The 18,740-nt window shown below is 45.4% G+C and overlaps 1 protein-coding gene across 5 annotated transcripts in view; it reads right to left on the bottom strand.

Moving 5' to 3' along the window:
* LOC138582170 (protein D7-like) overlaps nt 1-18,740 on the bottom strand; it is a 1,409,716-nt gene that overhangs the window by 1,075,625 nt on the left and 315,351 nt on the right. For all 5 annotated transcript variants that reach the window (XM_069653210.1, XM_069653214.1, XM_069653212.1 and 2 more), the window contains one exon: nt 5,551-5,658. In XM_069653210.1, coding sequence (XP_069509311.1) covers nt 5,551-5,643 — 93 coding nt within the window. In that variant the 5' untranslated portion in view covers nt 5,644-5,658. The remainder of the gene's footprint in view (nt 1-5,550; nt 5,659-18,740) is intronic.

Raw genomic sequence — 18,740 nt, 5'->3', positions numbered from 1 at the left:
CAGCTGGCAGGAATTCGTTTTTGAAGACAGGAAAAGCAGGAAATCCTTATGAATTCGCTCAGGAGATAAGTGACTTTATTTTTACTGTAACTCTGTTCATCATAATAACATTCTCCTTGAAAATTCGTGAAAAGTTGTGTTTCTACTAAAACTATTGAACTCCCGGAGTGCGCATGTGTTTCCAGTGCGTTGTTCCATAGCGCGAGAATTTGACTGTTGCATGCGAATTCAAGTGCGCGTGTGCTTTCTAGCGTGGGTGTTCCGAGCGCGAGTAGATGTTGGTCTCGTGCAATTTTAAATGCGCGTGTATTTTATAGCGCGGGTGATGCTTAGCGCGAGAAACTATACGCCGCGTGAGAACTAAAGAGCGCGTGTGATTTCTATCGCGGGTGTTCAGAGCGCGAGAATCTGTTTGTCGCGTGCGATGTAAGTGCGCGTGTATTTCCAGCGCGAGTGATTTTGCGCGTGAGAATCAATTCGCCGCGTTTGAACTCAAGAGCGTGGGTGTTTTTATTTCGCGTGTTTCGCAGGAGAACATTATTGCGCGTGTGGATTATTGCGCGTGTGGATTTTTTGCGCGTGTGGATTATTTTGATCGCGCGTCTTCATTCGTTTGCGCGTGTTCTTCAACCAGGAAGATTTCTATGTGAAGTTCATCGTTAATCTGAATGGAAATAACCTGCGTGTGCATTTAGCACGTGTTTTTTCTTCAAGGATTCAAAAACTCAATACAATTATATATAGTTTGAAAAGTTTGAAAGAACAATAAAGAATATTTTAAAGACAATCTAACTGAACATTCAGAGCATTTTGGAAAAAAGACAATGAACTAAGACTTCCAGTTTTGCCTAAAGTAAGAAGTTGCTGTGAATTTCAAGTGTCTCAAGTAAGAGATTTTCAGCTTCTTTATCAGCTTCTCTAAGAAATTTCAAGAGAAGAACCAGGTATGATTCTTAATTATTAGTTAAGGATTAATGTCTTTCCATTCATAAGGTTAAGTAAGTGAATTAAGGAAGTGTATCTGCTATTCTTTTATCCTCTGCAGGTTCAGCTCTGGTTAGCCTTGACGCAGTCTGCCTGGTGTTGTTTTGTTATCCCATTTCCCCCTTTCCCTTTGGGGTGTAGTTTACAGAGCTGAATTGAAATCTAGTTCTGGGAAATACATCTCAGGGGGATTGTCGGGGGTTCAGCAGCTTCCGCGGATGCAGGACCTCTCAGCCTGACATCTACGAAATATTGATAGACCAAACTTTGCGAACAGAATTGAAATGTAGGGAGAAATAGGAGAGGGAATTGGGGAAGATATTCGAAGACAGAATGGAAAGTAATATTGTACCATAAGAGGGTCTCTAGAAATGCCACAATACAGCTAATACAATTGTATATTACACAAAGAGCATACCTTACACCTGCAGTCATTGCGACGTTCAAAGGGGCAAACAGACAGGAATGCCCCAGATGCAGGGCGAGGGACATTGGACTCTACATATGTTTTGGGGATGCCCCAATAGTACAGGGGTTCTGGAGGGAGTTGGCGCACAAGGTGGCCCAGGGAGGCATAGAGCTAGATATCCAGACAGCAGAGGCTTGCATGCTGAGCCGGTACAAGAGTAATGCGAATGAAACCCTTGAATAAAATCAAAGATCAGATATACAGAATGGCTAAACCTAGTATAGCCATGAGGTGAAAAGATATTAAGGAGCCGTGCATATCAAGATGGTGGAGGGAGTTGGTAAAAATGGGTTACAGCTGAGACAGGGGTATGGGAGAAGGCACTGAGGCGAGAGTGGATATACAATGTTGGATAGCACTAACTGACATTGTTTAAGAACAAAAAACAGAGAAGGCCGGGGAGTCAGCACAGAGAGGCGGATGCAATGTGACCGACTGTATTGAGGCATATGTTGCATAGGCTGGGTTGAGGGGATGGGGTGAAGTAGTGCAAGTTGGAGTTGAAGTATTGATTCGATAATATGCTGTACAAATATTGTTCAGTTTTGGTGGCGTTTGTCGCTATAAAAATGCAATAAAACATCAGACCTCAAACAAACCGGCTTTAGGAAATGGTATTAAACAATGATTAATGGCCTTGCTCTTGGTACCGGTATGTGCAGCAGGCCAGGATGATTTGTAATGCTGTCTACGTGGCCTTCATGGACTTCAGCATGGCCTTCAACACGGATGACAGGAATAGATTGTGGGCTAAATTGGCAAAGTGGAACATAATCAGTCCCCTGGGTATCAGCCTGCCTCAGAACACTAGAGAGTAGGCTTGAGTCGGCATGGAGCCACAACCTGCTGAATTAATACATACATTGGACTTCACCATGGGTGCATTCTTGCACCAACCCTTTTCAATTTATATCTGTCGGATTTGGGTGTTGGTCTAGCCAATCCCTAATCGATTCCCCCAAAATTAGGCAGTGTCAGTCTTCAATGATAAACTTGCGCTGATGACTTGGCATTATTAGATCATACCCCTGCTGGATTACAGTCCTCACTAGAACATCTTCTCAGCATAACGCACTAAATCCAAGAACATATTTGCACCGGCAAAGTAAATGGATGCTGAATTCAGAGTGCATAGAAATTGTTAGTTTCTATAAATACTTTGACATTACTTTGATGGCAACCTACAACATGAGCAGATCCAAATAAAAAAACAGCTCAGGTAGTAGGCACCATTCGTTCTTTTGCATCCAAGGGTGCTGGGTACTCTGTTGGAGTAGTGATTAGGCTTTACCTTACCAAAATGTTACCGTGCTGCTCTATGGAGTGGAGATGTGGGCACTTGGGAGAGAGTCTGCTCTGATGAAACTAGAATGTAATATTCCAAGGAGATTGAGCCTTTCGTATTCTACTCCTGGAGAGTTCATCTTGAGTTTAATACCCAAGTCATTCATGAAAAGGTTGACTTGAGTTGCCCTATGCTTTATTGGAAGTTAGAAAATGCCCAATATGGTTCTTCAACTAGACTGATTCATGATGTATTAAACACCCAGAAAAATCTCATGCGGCATAGCAATTTAAGTAGAATAGCAAGCATTGCTTTAAGATGGACACCTTCACAATAGGAATCCTTTGTGCATGTCGCTGTATACATTCAACAACTGTAATGTTAGGTTCTCTATACCCACAGTGCATGGAACAAAGTGATGGTAGATTTATCTACAAAAACTACTGCATTATTGTTTTTGACATTACCATGAACATGCGTGTCCCTAGCTACATCAGTAATCCCCCCCCTCCCACCCAATTACTGGGTTTAGGATTATTTGAAAGTCAAACTCAACACTGTACATAATCTGGTAATCGCTGGGGCATGCCCCCTGATTCCAAGAAATGAGACTGTCAATTGTGTGAAGGTAGATGTATTGAGCCTGTGAAACATCTGCTAATTGACTGCACTTCTTTGTATAATCCAAGGCAGACATTTTTAGTTGCTGCTGACTTGGTGGGTAAATGTTCATCCGAGGAATTAGATCAAACTGAAAACACTGAAGGACCCTGATGAGCTGCCATCTAAAGTGGAGGTCAATCAAGGCGCAATTAGCGCCTATTAACAGCATTTCCATGATACACTTACTCCACCCAGAATTGTGGCGGCTCTGAGATGCAGGGAGAGCCAGGGGTTGCTTCTTTGGTTCTATGGTTGCTACGTCCTTGTTTTCAGGAGACACATTTTGAAAGCATATTTTACTTATTTTTTAACATCATTTAAAAATTATGGAATGAAGCTAGAGTATTGTCATACTGAGATCTACATTTCAAATTATTTTTCTTGATTGATGTTGGAAGTATTTTAATAATGTATTAAAAGTGGATTATAATAAAAAATATCTAAATAAACAAAAACCTATGCAGGCGAGATTCACACTAATGGGCTATAAAGGAAACCAACCTGGAAAACTGTACATCGTGCTAGCACCCCTTTAAAATTCATTTGAAAGAAATAAGACTCGGAGCACATTTTACACAAGCATGAATCCCACTTAACCTTTGGTTCACACACTGTTATAACACTTTTGTATGATGGGTTAGGCATATAAGCTTGTTAGTGTGCAAGCCCCAACTGTGGCTCTGGCGGAAACCCCCCACTGTGTATGCCAAACTAAATATTAACAGACACGCGCTGGTCATACCAAATAGGTTTGGCTTGCACAACTGATGAAGCCAAATTTGCTGCATTAGTAGCCCACTGTGCCTTTGTGGAAGCCATTGGGGTGATCATGGGTTCAAGTCTAATGCTTGGCTATTTTGTTTTAGGGGCTGCTTCCTTTGTTCACGGAAAAGGCGAGGCAGGCCCGAAATGGCAGTTCTGCTCATGTCAGTGTTTTTGGGAGTCCAGGTTGATAGCCTCTATGGTGGTTTGAGCTGCTTTAGATCTGAACAAAACAAATCTCTCCAATGGGTTTGGCGGCCTGGCAGAAGTGAGCACATGTGAATGAAGAGGCATATAAAGGTTTGATGTTTGGGAGGAGAGCAGCTTGGCTTATTAGATATAGGTTCACTAGGTTTCCCCTTCCATTGCCACATTCCTGGGCCTTCTTCTGGACATACTTACTGGCTTGATGCAGCAGTCTAGGCATAGCTGGTTTTAGTTTTCGGCAGCTGGGTGATCTTCCCATAGTGTTGCAGGTCCTCTGCTGGAGCCCGACCATTCATCCTGGGTTCGTTTTCCAGTCCATCTTGCAGTATTTTACCACCAGGGCTTGCCACCTCGGTATTCGAAGCCGCCGCCCGGAAGGGATTTGAGAGCCCAAATGTGTTTATCTGAACAATGAATCCTCACCACAGCCATTGCCCTGCTGCAGAGGCAGTTTTTTGCTGCTGTGCTATGGACATTTTCCTGCTGAGCCACTGGTGTCTGTTGTGTACAGGTTCCTGTGTTCCAGAAGCTGTCTGTCACAGATTCAACATCTGAATGGTAGGTCCCATTGCTGTGAAGGGCTATTGTTCTTTTGGATCGCCAGGTCACCATAGGCTAAAGTCCTTTCCACCCCCCGCCCCCCACTACCATGTGACTGGATCCTTAATTTTGCCCTGTAAAAAGAAACAAAACTATCTACCAGGTTCTTCTGCAAGTTGACGGTTTATTCCAGATACTTGCCCTCAGGATTCCACAGTGCGTGGTTATTATATTCTACAGGTTCCCTTTAACCATTTCCCCAGTGGTCTACATTTACTAATATGCATTGCCTTTGAACAAACTAATTTGAGGATTAGCATTTATCACTACTAGAATCTGAATGTTTCTGCCCCCAACACCACACTTTTCTCTTTAGTTAAGTGAACCATTAGATCAGTGTCTTCTGAAAACAAAAATAGCAGTATAGGAAAATGGCAAATCAGTGTTCTCAAGGAAACCTATTGCCAAACAATTCCCACACATGGTTGGGAGCAATTGATTAAAGTAAAATTAACATCAACGCAAAGTTCTGCATTTCAGCGACTCTCAAACTGCTAGTACCAAGAACTCCAAGGATGCAATAGTTTTGAGCCCAACACTATGCAAAAAAGGTGAGATGGCCTCACCAGTGTTGACCTACCTCTCTGCATTTCACCAGATGATAGGGGAACCGGCTAGGGCGAATCTGATGATTTTTGTCATAGGGACACTGAAGTAATTCGCTGGAATCCATGAAGCACGACTGAATCTGTACAGAAATAAAAATCAAATCTGTTAAATCACCACTCCGATGTAAGACATCTTCAAGAAACTTACCACTAAAACAGATCATAAAATGAATTCTGATATGGATTTGACTACAAAGCAACACATTAAAGGCTGGGTGGAAAAATGTGCATCTAGCACTGGCTATGGAGATAAGGGATGTTCGTGCCCATGGAGACATGAGCTTTAAGATGGAGTTCCAAAATGAACCCTTGGAGTGGATTGCAAGGCCAACCTAGTATAGTTAACAGGTAAGATCCTAAACTCTAGCCAAATCCAAGGAGGTGGGTAGTAGAGTGGCAAGGCTTCGACTCAGGAGGGGTGCAAGAGTGGTCTAGGGCTACAATTAAAAACAAAGCACTCCAATAATTCCTCTTAGACAGGCAAGTACAAAAATATATAATGATTAGACCTTTAAAATACACTAAGCAATAAAGCCTTGAGGTAAATATTGTCATACAATGGGCCTCTCAAGTTTGCCGGTTCAGCAACAACTGTACCAGTAAGATACAGGTACTGTTACCGGACTGGCAAACTACAAGTTCTGCTCGTAGGTGCCTTCCTGCCCGCCAAGTCTGACCTGGCGGGTGTACCGGCATCCGTTAGCAGAGCAGGTCAGATGCACCGGCACCATTCTAAATGGTGCCGGTGCATCTGACCTCCCCATTGCGCCCTATGGGGCTGGAATGGGAGCATTTTTTCCGGCGCCCGCGAATGGTCAATTACTGGGTCCGGCAAGGCTGTAATGACCTGGTAATTGCCCATTTGCGGGCGCCAGAAAAATAAGGATACCGGCACGGCTACCGCCAGTATCGTAATGAGGCCCAATCACTACGAACCATATATACACATTATGATGCTGTGGGATGTCTTAACCCACTCATCCAAGCCCTGCAACATTACTAGGCATTGCTGGCAGCAGAAACATCAGAATGCTCGCTCAAAATCACCAGAAAATGCGCAGTGAAAACCTGAAAAATAGGCAGCCATCCACTTTTGCCTATATTAGTGAGCACAGGAGATCAATGCCTAAAACCACCATTGGGCCATCCACAAAGCAGCCTGAAACCACTTCGAAAAAGCAATGCCGATTGCCAAAAGCAACAGAGCGGTTTGGGAATCCATTTTCTAGATTGTCAAAATGTGCTAAAATTATGGCTCACAAATCACCAAAAAGATCCAACCTTCTTGTGGGGTGTTCCCCATTATTCTACTGCAAGAATCCACATCAATACAATGTCAGCAAGAATCATATGCTATCAAGCTAAATCTCCTTTTAAAGATACTGATGTAAAGAGCTGTCAAAAATGGGTGTAGTACCGATGCTCACCTCGGACAGGTGCTGGCGATTCAAAATTCTGACAGGAGAGCTGCGTTTCAGAAGCTAAATATGCCAAAGAAGAGAATTCCATCAAAATGTCATATAGAGTGCTACACCGTGATTTCATGTTGAAAGACTTGATTTAAAGAAATATTGATTATTTTAAGTTTATAAAATGTATTTTTTTTTTACAAGGAACTAAGTTGCAATTGACTAGAAGGAATCTGATTTAATTAAAACTTCAAGAGGCCTTCTGTTCCTGGGAACCCTTCACACCTGGCCTCCCTACCAACAGGAGAGGATATCGCATGGACATGTTAATTAGAACTGTTGTGACAGGAGGAGATTTCCCCTGCTGGCAGGAGGAAAGAGAATAGAGTCTTTCAATTGAAAAGAAAATGCTAATTTGGTGTGCCTTGTCAACAACTGCTCTGGGAGAGGCAGGCCATGTGACCATCTGACTCACCCATCTCTGGGGGCGGACCAGACTGGGATGTGGATTTAACATTGCACCAAATATATGTTTAAGGAAAATAGTTCTAAAATATTGTAACAAGCTGACAAAAATGCACAACTTTGAGATTGTGACAATGAAAAATTCACTCACAATTTAAGACTAAGCTGGACGCCGGGTGATGTTCTGAGACCAAACCCCGGGATTTATTAATATTGTAGATACGGTGTTTGTGCTAGAAACGTAAAAACGTACAGTAATATGCTCAGAGAGGGTGTGCACGTCCATAAAATTTGGTGCAGAACCAATATTGGAAAACCCACCAAAATAGCGAATACGTTGTCATTTCTGAACCAAAGATCGTAGGAACATGGGACTTGAACAGAGATGTACCTTAAATAATTTGTGGTGTGTATGTATTATGAACAACCTGTGTATCTAGGAAATATGTTTCTTGGGAAAAATTGATTTTCTAAGTAAAAGCAAAGGGGAGTGTTCTTTCCTTAAGCCATAAACATGACACCTGATGACACACTACTCTTTTCTCCAGTCAGGGAACAGTAGATTGTCTGACCTATCAAATCCTTAGGGGGTTGGGCATGTAGAATCAGCCTCCACACCCACTTTGAAAACACATAAAAAGAGACGGAATAGGACAGATAGGACACTCATTTTTCCACTACTCACCGATTCCTGCGAAGCACTCTGTCGGAGGACTCAAGAATCCAGATAGATCCAGAGACCAGACTCTAGAGCCAAACTCCAGAATCCAGAACTTTGAAGCAAAGGCCTAATTCACAAGCTGAATCCTCCTCAGCAGGCCTCAGAACTTTTGCAACCTGATTCTCAACAGCCGGGCTGAGCTGTTCTGCTATTCTAGCCAAGAACCCTGTGCTAGAACCCAGATCCAGAGAGAGCAGTGCTGTATCCAGAACCATCAGACCCAGACCAGAGGCCGTGCTGTGAGCAGAACCCAGTGTCTGAGACCGTCCGGTGGCGAGAGAACCGAAGTCCAAACCTGACCAGATCGGTGACGAGGCCCATTTCCATTCCAAACTAGGAGTGAGTATCTAGTCTAGAACCAATCTTTTAGTTTAAAGTAATCCTCTTCCATTCATTTCAACAAATCCAGAACTGCATTATAGAATCCTGTGTTCATTCTGTTGATTTCAAACCTGTAAGCGCCATCTGTCATTCTGAAATCTTGACTTTATTTCTGAAAATCTACCTTCACAAAAACGTCCGTATCTTTTGAAACGCACGTCCTAGAAGCGTAATTTAACTGTCATTTTAAAGCTAATATCCTTAGCTTTCCAAAAACGACATTCAGTTAGTAGTTCCGTAATCGCGATTTACACACGTGGAAAAATTGCAGCGAATTGCAATTTAGCTACATTTCACCACTTGTAAAAATAGCCGATTCTTGGTCTCCATTGCTGAATTTTGTTTCCAATTTGATAGTCATTCATGAATCATTGCTGGAGTTGACCGGAACCAAGCTAAAGTAACTATCACTTATCCTGAATATCCTTTGGTGAATTAAAATCATTTTAGCATATGTATGGGAGCGAGGGGTCCTCAGGCCCCCTCGCGTTGTACGCTCCTCAGTACAAGGCTTGGACCGCGTGCCTCCAGTAGTGGTATTGCCCCTTGCCCTTACGTAAAGTTAACCTCGGTTGACTGCTACATAGATGGGACTACTGAGCAGGACACAGGGCTTCCATCTTTTGTGCCCCCTTTCGACTCCATCTTGGGTAAACAGGCCTCACTGTGATAGTACAGCAATTCTCAGTTCCCCTTTCCACTGCAGCAGCCAAGGACAGACACACACACACAAGGCGCGCAGGCAGCTGGCTGGCCCCCACCCTTGCACTCCCCCTGCGAAGGAAAGCTCTGCGCTTCCATTCTCACGCTGAAGCAGGAGAAAGTTGCAACAATCAATATGCTACAGTTTTCTTCCTCTGAGATCACGGTTCGTCTGAGAACCGGCATGTGAACCAGGATGAGCTAAGCACTTTCTGCTCGATTCGTCCTCATAAACGTGCAAGCCACCCACCCCCATTAGAACAATTTATTGCCATTCTGACCCTGCGCCCCCTGTAAGCTATTTCTTTCAAGTGCCAGACCCTCGCCTGTGCTGCGAAATCCACCCAACACACCCACTACTAACCTTAAGCATTTTTATTTCTACATATGTTTTTACTTGTACTAATGGGTTTGAAACCTAGAAGAGATGCGAAACATAGCCGGATTCTTTTACATGCACAATAAAGGTCAAGGCCTTCAATTAAAGCCACAAATAACCCAATTGTACTGAAAATCATTGTGTGTGACTTATGTAGAAATGTGACAAGTAGCATAAAATGTTTTAAATAATTTGTTATTTAATGTGTAACATATTAGCTTAGGTAGTGACCGGACCCTAACCTGCATGGAGCACAAGATGTTTGACGTCCGTCAGCTACTCAGCCAACCAGGAGGAAGAGATGCTACCCACACCTACAGCACCACACCGTCTGGCCAATCGGGTCCATTTAGCATTTTTTGTTAGAGTTACTTTAACTAATATAAATACAAGAATGATGTAATGAGATGGGAGAGTTTTTGGGTTATTTCCTAGCTGGAGAAATAAACCATCCTTTGAACTCTTGCAGCCGGGTCTCAGTGCCGCTTTCCCTGACAAGTGGTTTGTGTCTGCTATTTGATTTTTTTCTCTCACACGTAGTAAGCCGGGGAAAGGCACCTACATATTTTCCCATCCATTGCAATCACATTCAAAAGCATTTTGACCTGTGTTTTAAAATCATTCCTGTGTCTCTCCAAGCTTGCTGGGGAAACTGGAATTGAACTGCATTCTTGATTATATTCCTGAAGCCTGTGTGCCCTCATTTCCATCTCTTCATATTGCATAGGGGGGAGCGAGTAGTCACAGGGGAAAAAGTGATCATATCTTTTGTTGAAATCATATCAAGTTTATTCCTGTGTTGCATTCTTTCCATCTTGTATTTCCTTGAACCATAAAAGTATTCGCTGCTACAGTATCCTCCATGTTCATACTCCTAACTGATTAAAGAGAGTGACAATTTTGTAATATTACCCATTGTGGATTACCGTGCATATTCATAAGTGTGCTATTCAAATATTTTATTCATAAAAGTGTAATACATCTATTGTTTAATTCTTCAAATAAACCTTTTACTTTGCAAAACAAAACCTACTTCTTGGCTCAGTGAGGTCAGGGGGATTCAATGAGAAGGACGTTATATAAGGGTTCATCATCCAGATTCAAAGAACTTTGACATAAAAATATCTAAATAAGGGCTTCCATTGGGCATCCCATCCGAAGCGTTGACTTGGTTGGATTGCTGGATTGAAGTCACTTACAGATTGGGGCACGGTAGCCGGGGATTCTGGATTAGATCTACCACTTGTGCAGTTTAATACAGTGTGCTGACAGGATACATAAATCCTGTTGGGCTACTACGCTGTGTTACGCTGTAAAAGCACCCCTCAAAAAAGAGCACTCTCAGGGAACAGTCTGTTTTGCAAAATAAAATAAACTTCTGTAAATCGGGAAGGAAATCAATTTCCAGAATGGCGACATTGGTAGATATCAAGATAGCTGGAGAACATCTCTTACATAAGCTATTTGTGAGAGATGAGTGGACTGAGCAGGACCAGAATGCATGGTTGCAGGCGATCACACAACAGGTCACTGTAACTGGGTTAGATATCTGGAGAGATCAGGGTCCATTACATGTGGCCCTGAGTGAACTATATATGGCCCTGAAAGCCAAGGATGAGCACACCAAGACTGCCAGGGTAGCGGCATATTTATATATGGCATCCATACAGGACAAATGTGGTGAAGACCAAGATCTGGCAAGTAGGTAACTGTCGGCATTAGAGAAGGCCCAATCTGATCTGGACTCTTCTGAGCAGAGGCTGCAGAGGAGCCAGGAGTCAGAAAATGATAGTAGGCAGTATATAATTAAAATAAAAGAGGATATGGGTATCCTGCAACAGGAAAGGGCAGACCAGGATACCAGAATTCTGTCCTTGCAGAAGGAGTATCAAGAAGGTTTGGACTCCCTACTGCAGAGCCAGAAAAAGCTGGAGCAACAGATGGATTTCAACAGGGCATGCACAAAGCAGGTAGCCACCCTGCAAGGCCAATTGGGTAAAGAACAAGAGTAGAGCAATACATTGATTTTGAAAGACCTGGATACCCAGGCAGAGTTTGATGAAGAGCACCAGAAAGCTGGTGCCCTTCAAAGGCAGGAGGGACGACCTGGTGGCAGAGAGGCAGGCTCTTGCTCAGAAAAGGACACCTTAGGCCAGGAAGTCTGCCACTTAAAAGGGAAGCTGGAAGAAAATCACCTGGCTCTCCAGGGACTGGGTCACCTCCAAAAAGAGCATCAAAGCTTGTTAGATCACACCAGGAGGGTGGAAGATGCTCTGGCAAGAAAGGAGCAGGCCAGTAGAGATGGGTCTCAGGAGGTAACCCTCCTGCAGCAAAGACTGGCCCAGTACTCCAGGACCAACCAGGAAGCACAGAGAATGAGGCTCTCTGTCAGCACAATGATAGGCTCCAGCAACAGGTAGCCATGCAGGAGAGACTGATAGAGTCTAGTAACGCCTTGATTGAGAAACTGAAAGCACAGGCTCTTGCATGGCAGCAGGGAGCAGGGGCTGATAGAAATGAAGTTCGCTGGGAAACACCCGAGCATAACCTCAGGAGCCCTAGTACCAGAGGCCTTCATCTCTCCCAGTCCCTGGACTCTGCCACCCCCACGTCCCCTGGCGCACATGAGCCCAGGGCCATGGGGATGGCAGATTAGTATCCAGTCAGAAGTATGGGGCTCATAGGCCAGTACCTCCCAGGAATGGAAGGGCGGGCATCCAGGTATGGGAACCCAAGTACAGTGCAATTTAGTGGGGAACCCCGGGAGAGTAGGCCCACTAAGGGCATCCTGAAAACCTCTGCCCAGTTAGGTCAGTGGTGGGGGGGTACCCATCAAATCCAGGCAGCAAGGAGTAATCTGAAGTCTCCTCTGAGCATCCCAGGACACAAGAGACTAGGCCCCACATTCTGCCAGCCATTCCTAGGCTTGCAGAATCCGGGAAACCCTGGAAGATCAGACGGGCACCTCTGGGAGCCAAACCAAGAAGGCCAATAAGAAGGCCAATAAGCCAAAAAGGGCCTTGCTTAAGGACCCCTTAAAACAGATCAAAGCAATAAGGAGTGTCATCACTCCTTATCACTCCTTACCATAAGAACTCCAAGTGTTCTGTTTGGGAACACTTGGAGCTCTTTGAGCAAATGGAGACTTTCCATTTGAAAGACAGCAGTAGCTGCATTCAGTACGTAAAACGGACATTCGCCCCCAAATACTCCAGTTTCTTTGCGGGGCTGGAGGATCAAAATCATTCAAGATGGTCCACCTACAGGGCGGCCATCTTAAAGCACTTCTCTGTTCATAGAAATCCCCAAGAGACTCGCAAGGCAGCCTACAATTTACAATGTGGGGAGGATCAGGTCCCCACAAGAATTTGTGCAGGAGTTGAAGCGTGCTTTTGCACAGACTACCAAAAGAGTGCACACGGATAGCAAAGAATTTGTGAACACGTTTTTCCATGTGCTACCCAAATCCATTATGCCCCAGCTAGTGAGAGATTTTCATGAGAAAAGATCACTAGACTGGGTCATTGAACAGGCCCTGTATCTATGAGGTGCAGAAGCCCATAGAAAATAATAATGCTCAGAAAAACCCCAAACCGACCAGCACCCCTGCTGCTGCCAAGGTGGCAGAGGTAAAGGTTGCCCCCATTTTAGATTTGGAGATGCAGGGCCTAAAAACCTGCCTGCACAGAATAATTCCAAGCCCAGAAGGCCCTCGGACCAGTCACAGACAGGGAGTCAAGGAGGTAGTCCCACAAATGGGGTCCCTCACTCCCCTGACTATGCAAGTCCCCGCTACAAGGGAAACCGACCCATCCTGGGTTATTTGTGGACTCCTCCAGCCCAAGGGGGGGTGGGAAATCCAACCAAGCACCTAACCCAGGGAACTTCCCTCCTAACTTCCCTCAGGAGGGCAGAAATTAACCAAATCCTGGGCAGAACTTTTTCCCCCCGGTATCCACAAAATTTCAAACCCAAAATCATCCATCCTTCTTTCCCCACTTCCCTGACCCCCAGACCACCTAATCCGGGAGAGGGGAGGCCAAGGGTGGACGGGTACCCAAATCATCCCAACCCAGGGTACTACCAGAGAAGGGATAGCTACCCTTCCCGGGATCAGCCCAGAGGAGAAAACAGAACCCCGTATCAGCCTGAGCGGGTTTCGCAGCTCGAGCGCCAGGTCCAAAACATGGCACAGGATCTGGGTCACATGCTGAGGGCTCAGCAGAACCCTCAGATGAGCATGCAGGCACAGAATGCCCCAAACTCTGGACCTGGTGCTCCAGAACAATGACGGGGCAGCACCCCGATAACCCACCGGTTCCCAGGGAGGAGGCACAAGGGGAAGCAGGGTGTAAAGCCTTGGAGGAAACTTCCTTCCCCACTTGTAAACAGCCCCTGGAAACCCAGGAACTGGAAAAAAATCTCCTGCCCCTTAAAGTCTGCCACCCAAGGAGCAGAGAGGGGGTAGGAGAAACTAAGGACCCAAACAGACCCACTTTGAGGAGGAGGTACAGATCTTCCAATTTGAAGGAGAGGGATCCTCAGACGATCCTGGGAAAAGAATCTTCTCCTTCAGAGAAGGGGGAACTCCTCCCAAAGAAAAATGGGTCCCAAGGGATTCACATCCAGACTGGGTAGATGTGGGGACTGAGCTAGCGCAGCCCATCATCCCATGCCAGGACAAAGAGCAAGAAAATCCCTTGGTTCAAACCCATCCTGGTGACTGCCTCCAAAAGGGGGGGGGGGCGGCCCAGAACTGGAACCAGGGGAACCCAAAACCTCCTATTTCTAGTTGCCACCTTTTTCTTCAGATTCCCAAGACTCCCCACAGAATTCTGCCCAAATCTCTTCTCTCTCCATGTCCAAAAACAGAAAATGAGCCCACCAGTTGTCCAAAAATGTGCATTATCTGTGCCCCCTTGCGGAGGGGGGAAGGGGGGAGATACTATGCCCCGGTACAAGTACAGGGGACAGGGACAATTTTGGCACTGGTGGACACTGGATCCCAAGCTACCCTTCTGTCCAAAAAGGCCTTTGATGAACTAAATTCAGAAAGGGGGGAGAAATACTAAATTCCTCTCACCTCTCCTCCTGGACAACTTCAGAACTTTGAAGGGAAGGAAATTCCTGTTGAGGGGACTGCGGATTTGGACGTTAAAATTGGGCGACACAAGGTGAAACACCCAGTCATAGTAGTGACTCCAGAGGGCACCCCTTGTTTACTAGGGAATGACCTCCTGAGAAGGTTGTCACCCCTAATCGATTGCGTAAACAAGGTCCTCTGGACCCAGACTAGCCGACCAATAAAATTAAAAAAAAGTGTGTCAACCATATTAGTTTAAACGACACATGGTTGAACAAAAATCTGACCAAGTAGAATTTCACTTCCAGAACAACCAAATTCCAGACGTGGCAGTAATAGCAGTAGGACAACCAACTGGTGATGGGGGGGGTCCTCTCTATTTCTGAAAATCAATCTTCCTTCCAGTTGAAGGTGGTATTCCACACTGGAAGGAAACACTCTGAAATTCTTTACCAATCCACAATCAGACATTCCCACTCCTATAGTCCAGAAAGATGTGAAATCAGCTCAGAGCCTGGCTGATATTCAGCAAATTGGAGAGCAGTTGTTCATCCCTGTTCAGTTAAATGATGGGAAGTACTCTGTTCTTGCCCGAGTGTGTGTGAACAACGGTAAGAGCTTCATCAGCAAAGCCATGTTCCGCCAACTCCCAAAAGATTCAGCCATTCCCACATTCAAACTGATAGACAAATGGGAAATGGAATTGGAAGCACCCAATTCAAAACAGGAAGGTGTATTCTCAAAATCTCCATTGGCAACAAGAGCCTAGTCCATAATTGTTGGGTCGTGCGAGACGTCCCTGCCGCCTTTTACTTAGGCAGTGACATTCTCAATCGCTTTGTCATTAGTTTGGACCTAATAAACTTCAAAGCTTGGTCCCGGTTAGCGGATAATCCCATGGGCTTTGATGACCAAGAGAAAGCATTTAGGTCAGCTCAACTGCTGCCTTATGCAGTTGAAATTCAGATTGGAGAGGAAGTCACCATCCCAGAAAGGACCCGATAATTCTCCCTGGAAGTGAAAGTAGAGGACAAAAAATTGAAAAACCCTGATGCTTATATTCATCTAAATGCTTCTCTCCAACAGCAAGGGTTGGGGGTAAACCCAACACCATTAGTCAATATAGAACATGACACCCTTCCAATAGAGGTGGATAACAGCGACTTAAAGAGTATCACTCTAGCTGCAGGCACCATTATTGGAATGGCGGTTGATGACTGACATTTTTCCATTGATTTAGGAAATGAACTGTTAGGACCAATCCCCAAGGACTGTTTTGACAGTGACAGTGATGACAATACAACACCAGACAGGATCTTTACCCGGCATGGGGGGGGCCTTCCTGGTGTACACTTCCTGCCCTTATGGTAAGGAAGATGTGACTTGTGACTTCAGGAGGGATGAGGTGATTTTTCAGGTCCATGAGGGCTGCCTTTCCCACCTGAAGCCACCAGTCCAAATCAGCTCTCTGACCAGGGACTTCTCAACCCAGCTGGCGGAGGCCGCCGAGATAGCGAAACCAGAAGTCTTTCCAGGCTTCAGGCAGATGGTTGAAGAGAGAGTCAACCTAGCCGATGCCTGTGTGACTCTGGAGCAGAAGCAAAAGCTGAAACAAGTTTTCTTGGATTTTCAAGATCTCTTTGCAGTGGACTCATGACTGGTCGCACCGACATCCACACAATTCCCACGGACCCTGGCATGACTCCAGTGTTTGTGAAGCAATATCGCTTGCCTCTCGCATCAATGGAGTCCCACGGGATAATCAGTCCAGTCCACAGCACCTTTAATAATCCGGTGCTGGAGATATTGAAGCCAAACGGCCAGTGGAGACTCTGCGCCGACCTTTGTGAGCTCAACAAATGGGTCCATAATTCCCGATGGCCTCTTCCCCACATTGACCAGGGGCTGGCCCAGATCCAGGGGTCACAGGTATTCACTGCAATAGACCTGACCAATGGATACTTGACTGTGCCTGTAAGTAGGGAGGACCAATACAAGCTGGCTTATCTTTGGGGGCCAGCAGTACACATGGACCACGGACTCTCTTCGGATACCTCAACTCCGGTAATGAGTTCAACATTTTCCTACATAAGGCCAGGCCCGACCTGGGTACAAGGGGTAACCTGGCTTATGTAGATGTCCTCATCAAGAGCTCAACTGTTGAGGAACACATAGCGGAGATCCGTTAAGTTTTGACCCAGTTGAGGACCACCAGAGAAAACCATTCATTTCAGAAAGCACAGTGGTGTAGAACCCGTGTTAATTTCTTGGGGCATGAGATTACTCCTCAGGGTCTCTGCCCCAGGAAAAGAAAGTGGAAGCACTCCAGAAACTGAAAGAACCCACAACTCTGCGGGAACTAAGGAGCCTCCTTGGGCTGACTAATTACAGCAGCAAGTTCATCGAGGGCTACGCAGAGATCACCAGACCCCTGATTCATCTTTTGAAGGGGGTGGGTCAAGAGGGAATGGGGTCCAGAACAATCCAAGGCAGTAAGACAACGCAAAAGAAGCCTCACAAGCGCCTTGTCTAGCTTACCCTGTCAAACAAGGAGTTTTTTTTGGAGACAGGGTTCTCGAATACATGCTTTACTGCAGTATTATACCAAAAGCATGACAAGGCCAATAAAGTAATCTCCTATGCGAGCAAAACTTTATCTTCTGTGGAGGAAAAATTCAACGATTGTGAGAAGGCACTCCTGGCAACGGTGTGGGCATTGAAGAATTACCACCCGTTTATCCAGGGGGAACACATCATAGTTGAGACTCCACACCAGCCTCTGCAATATCTCCAAAGTGACAGAATCCGGGCCGGAAAGGTGAGCAATTCCCAAATTACTTCCTGGATTCTGTCAATGCAAGGCTTTCCTGTGGAGGTCAGATATGGCCAAAACAAGAAGAGTCCCCTCACGCAAGGTCTGGCTGACTTGCATGATTGTGCCAGAGAAAACTGTCTCGAGGACAAAAGTCTAAAAATCAAGGACAACATGGAGGCATACCTCAATTCCGCACACAAAGTCTTTGAAGAAGACAAGTGTGAGGGAAAGCCCACTGTCTATATGGATGGATGCTCTTACCATGTTGACAACAGGGAAAAAGAACTTGTGGCCGGCGTAGGGAATGCATGGGTGAATGAGTCCCCAGAACCCTCCGCTGGGTACAAGATTGGTCCCCGAAGTAGTCAGGTGGCAGAGTTGATGGCTGTGCATCAAGCCATCCTCACTGCTATCCAACATCAACTCCACGAACTGGTCATAATCACGGATTCGGATTATGTACTGAACGGGTTCGTGGAGCACCTGGTTAATTGGAAAACCAGAGGCATGTTATGTACGAATAACAAACCCTTGAAACATGGGAAGGTAATTCAAAATATTGATGATCTGGTCACCTCGAATGGGATGACCATCTACTGGAAAAAGATCAAGTGTCATTCCAAAGTAGAGGCACCAGACAAAACTGGAAATGACTTAGCTGATCAGCTGGCCAAAACCGGGGCCATCCAAGGGGATCTAATTGAGATTGAGTCCCTGTTGGGGGAAATCCAGGTCACTGCCATCACTAGGTCCCAGACAAATACTCAAAATGATCTCTCAACTGCACAATGGAGTAAGGAGACCCCAGATGCTGATTTGATTACGGCTCAAAAAGGGGATCCAGTAATTGGTAAGTTTTACCAACACATTGAGGACCCTGAGAACCCTCCCCTGACCGATACCGATTACATAGGGAAAGAGGACCTTAGAGTGTTGATCAAATGTCCAAAAATGTTCCGAATCCAAGACGGTTTGTTGGTAAGGAAATCCCAAGCTGGCCATGATCAGTGGGTGGCTCCTACCTCATTCCGAAGCCTGATGTTAAGTCACGCCCATGATGCGGCCACAGCCGGTCATAGGGGGGTTTCGTACAACACATGAAATCTTGAGAGGTTGCATACTGGCCACACATGGGGCAGGACCTCGACCAATACTTGAAGGGGTGTCTTGTGTGTGCGCAATTTCAGCCAGCATATCACACCGTGCG

The sequence above is a fragment of the Ambystoma mexicanum genome, chromosome 3q, assembly GCF_040938575.1.
Source record: "Ambystoma mexicanum isolate Mex_15411 chromosome 3q, UKY_AmexF1_1, whole genome shotgun sequence".
Taxonomy (NCBI): Eukaryota; Metazoa; Chordata; class Amphibia; order Caudata; family Ambystomatidae; genus Ambystoma; species Ambystoma mexicanum.
The sequence above is the reverse complement of the archived record's forward strand: the minus strand, read 5'-3'. Positions and strand labels throughout refer to the sequence as shown.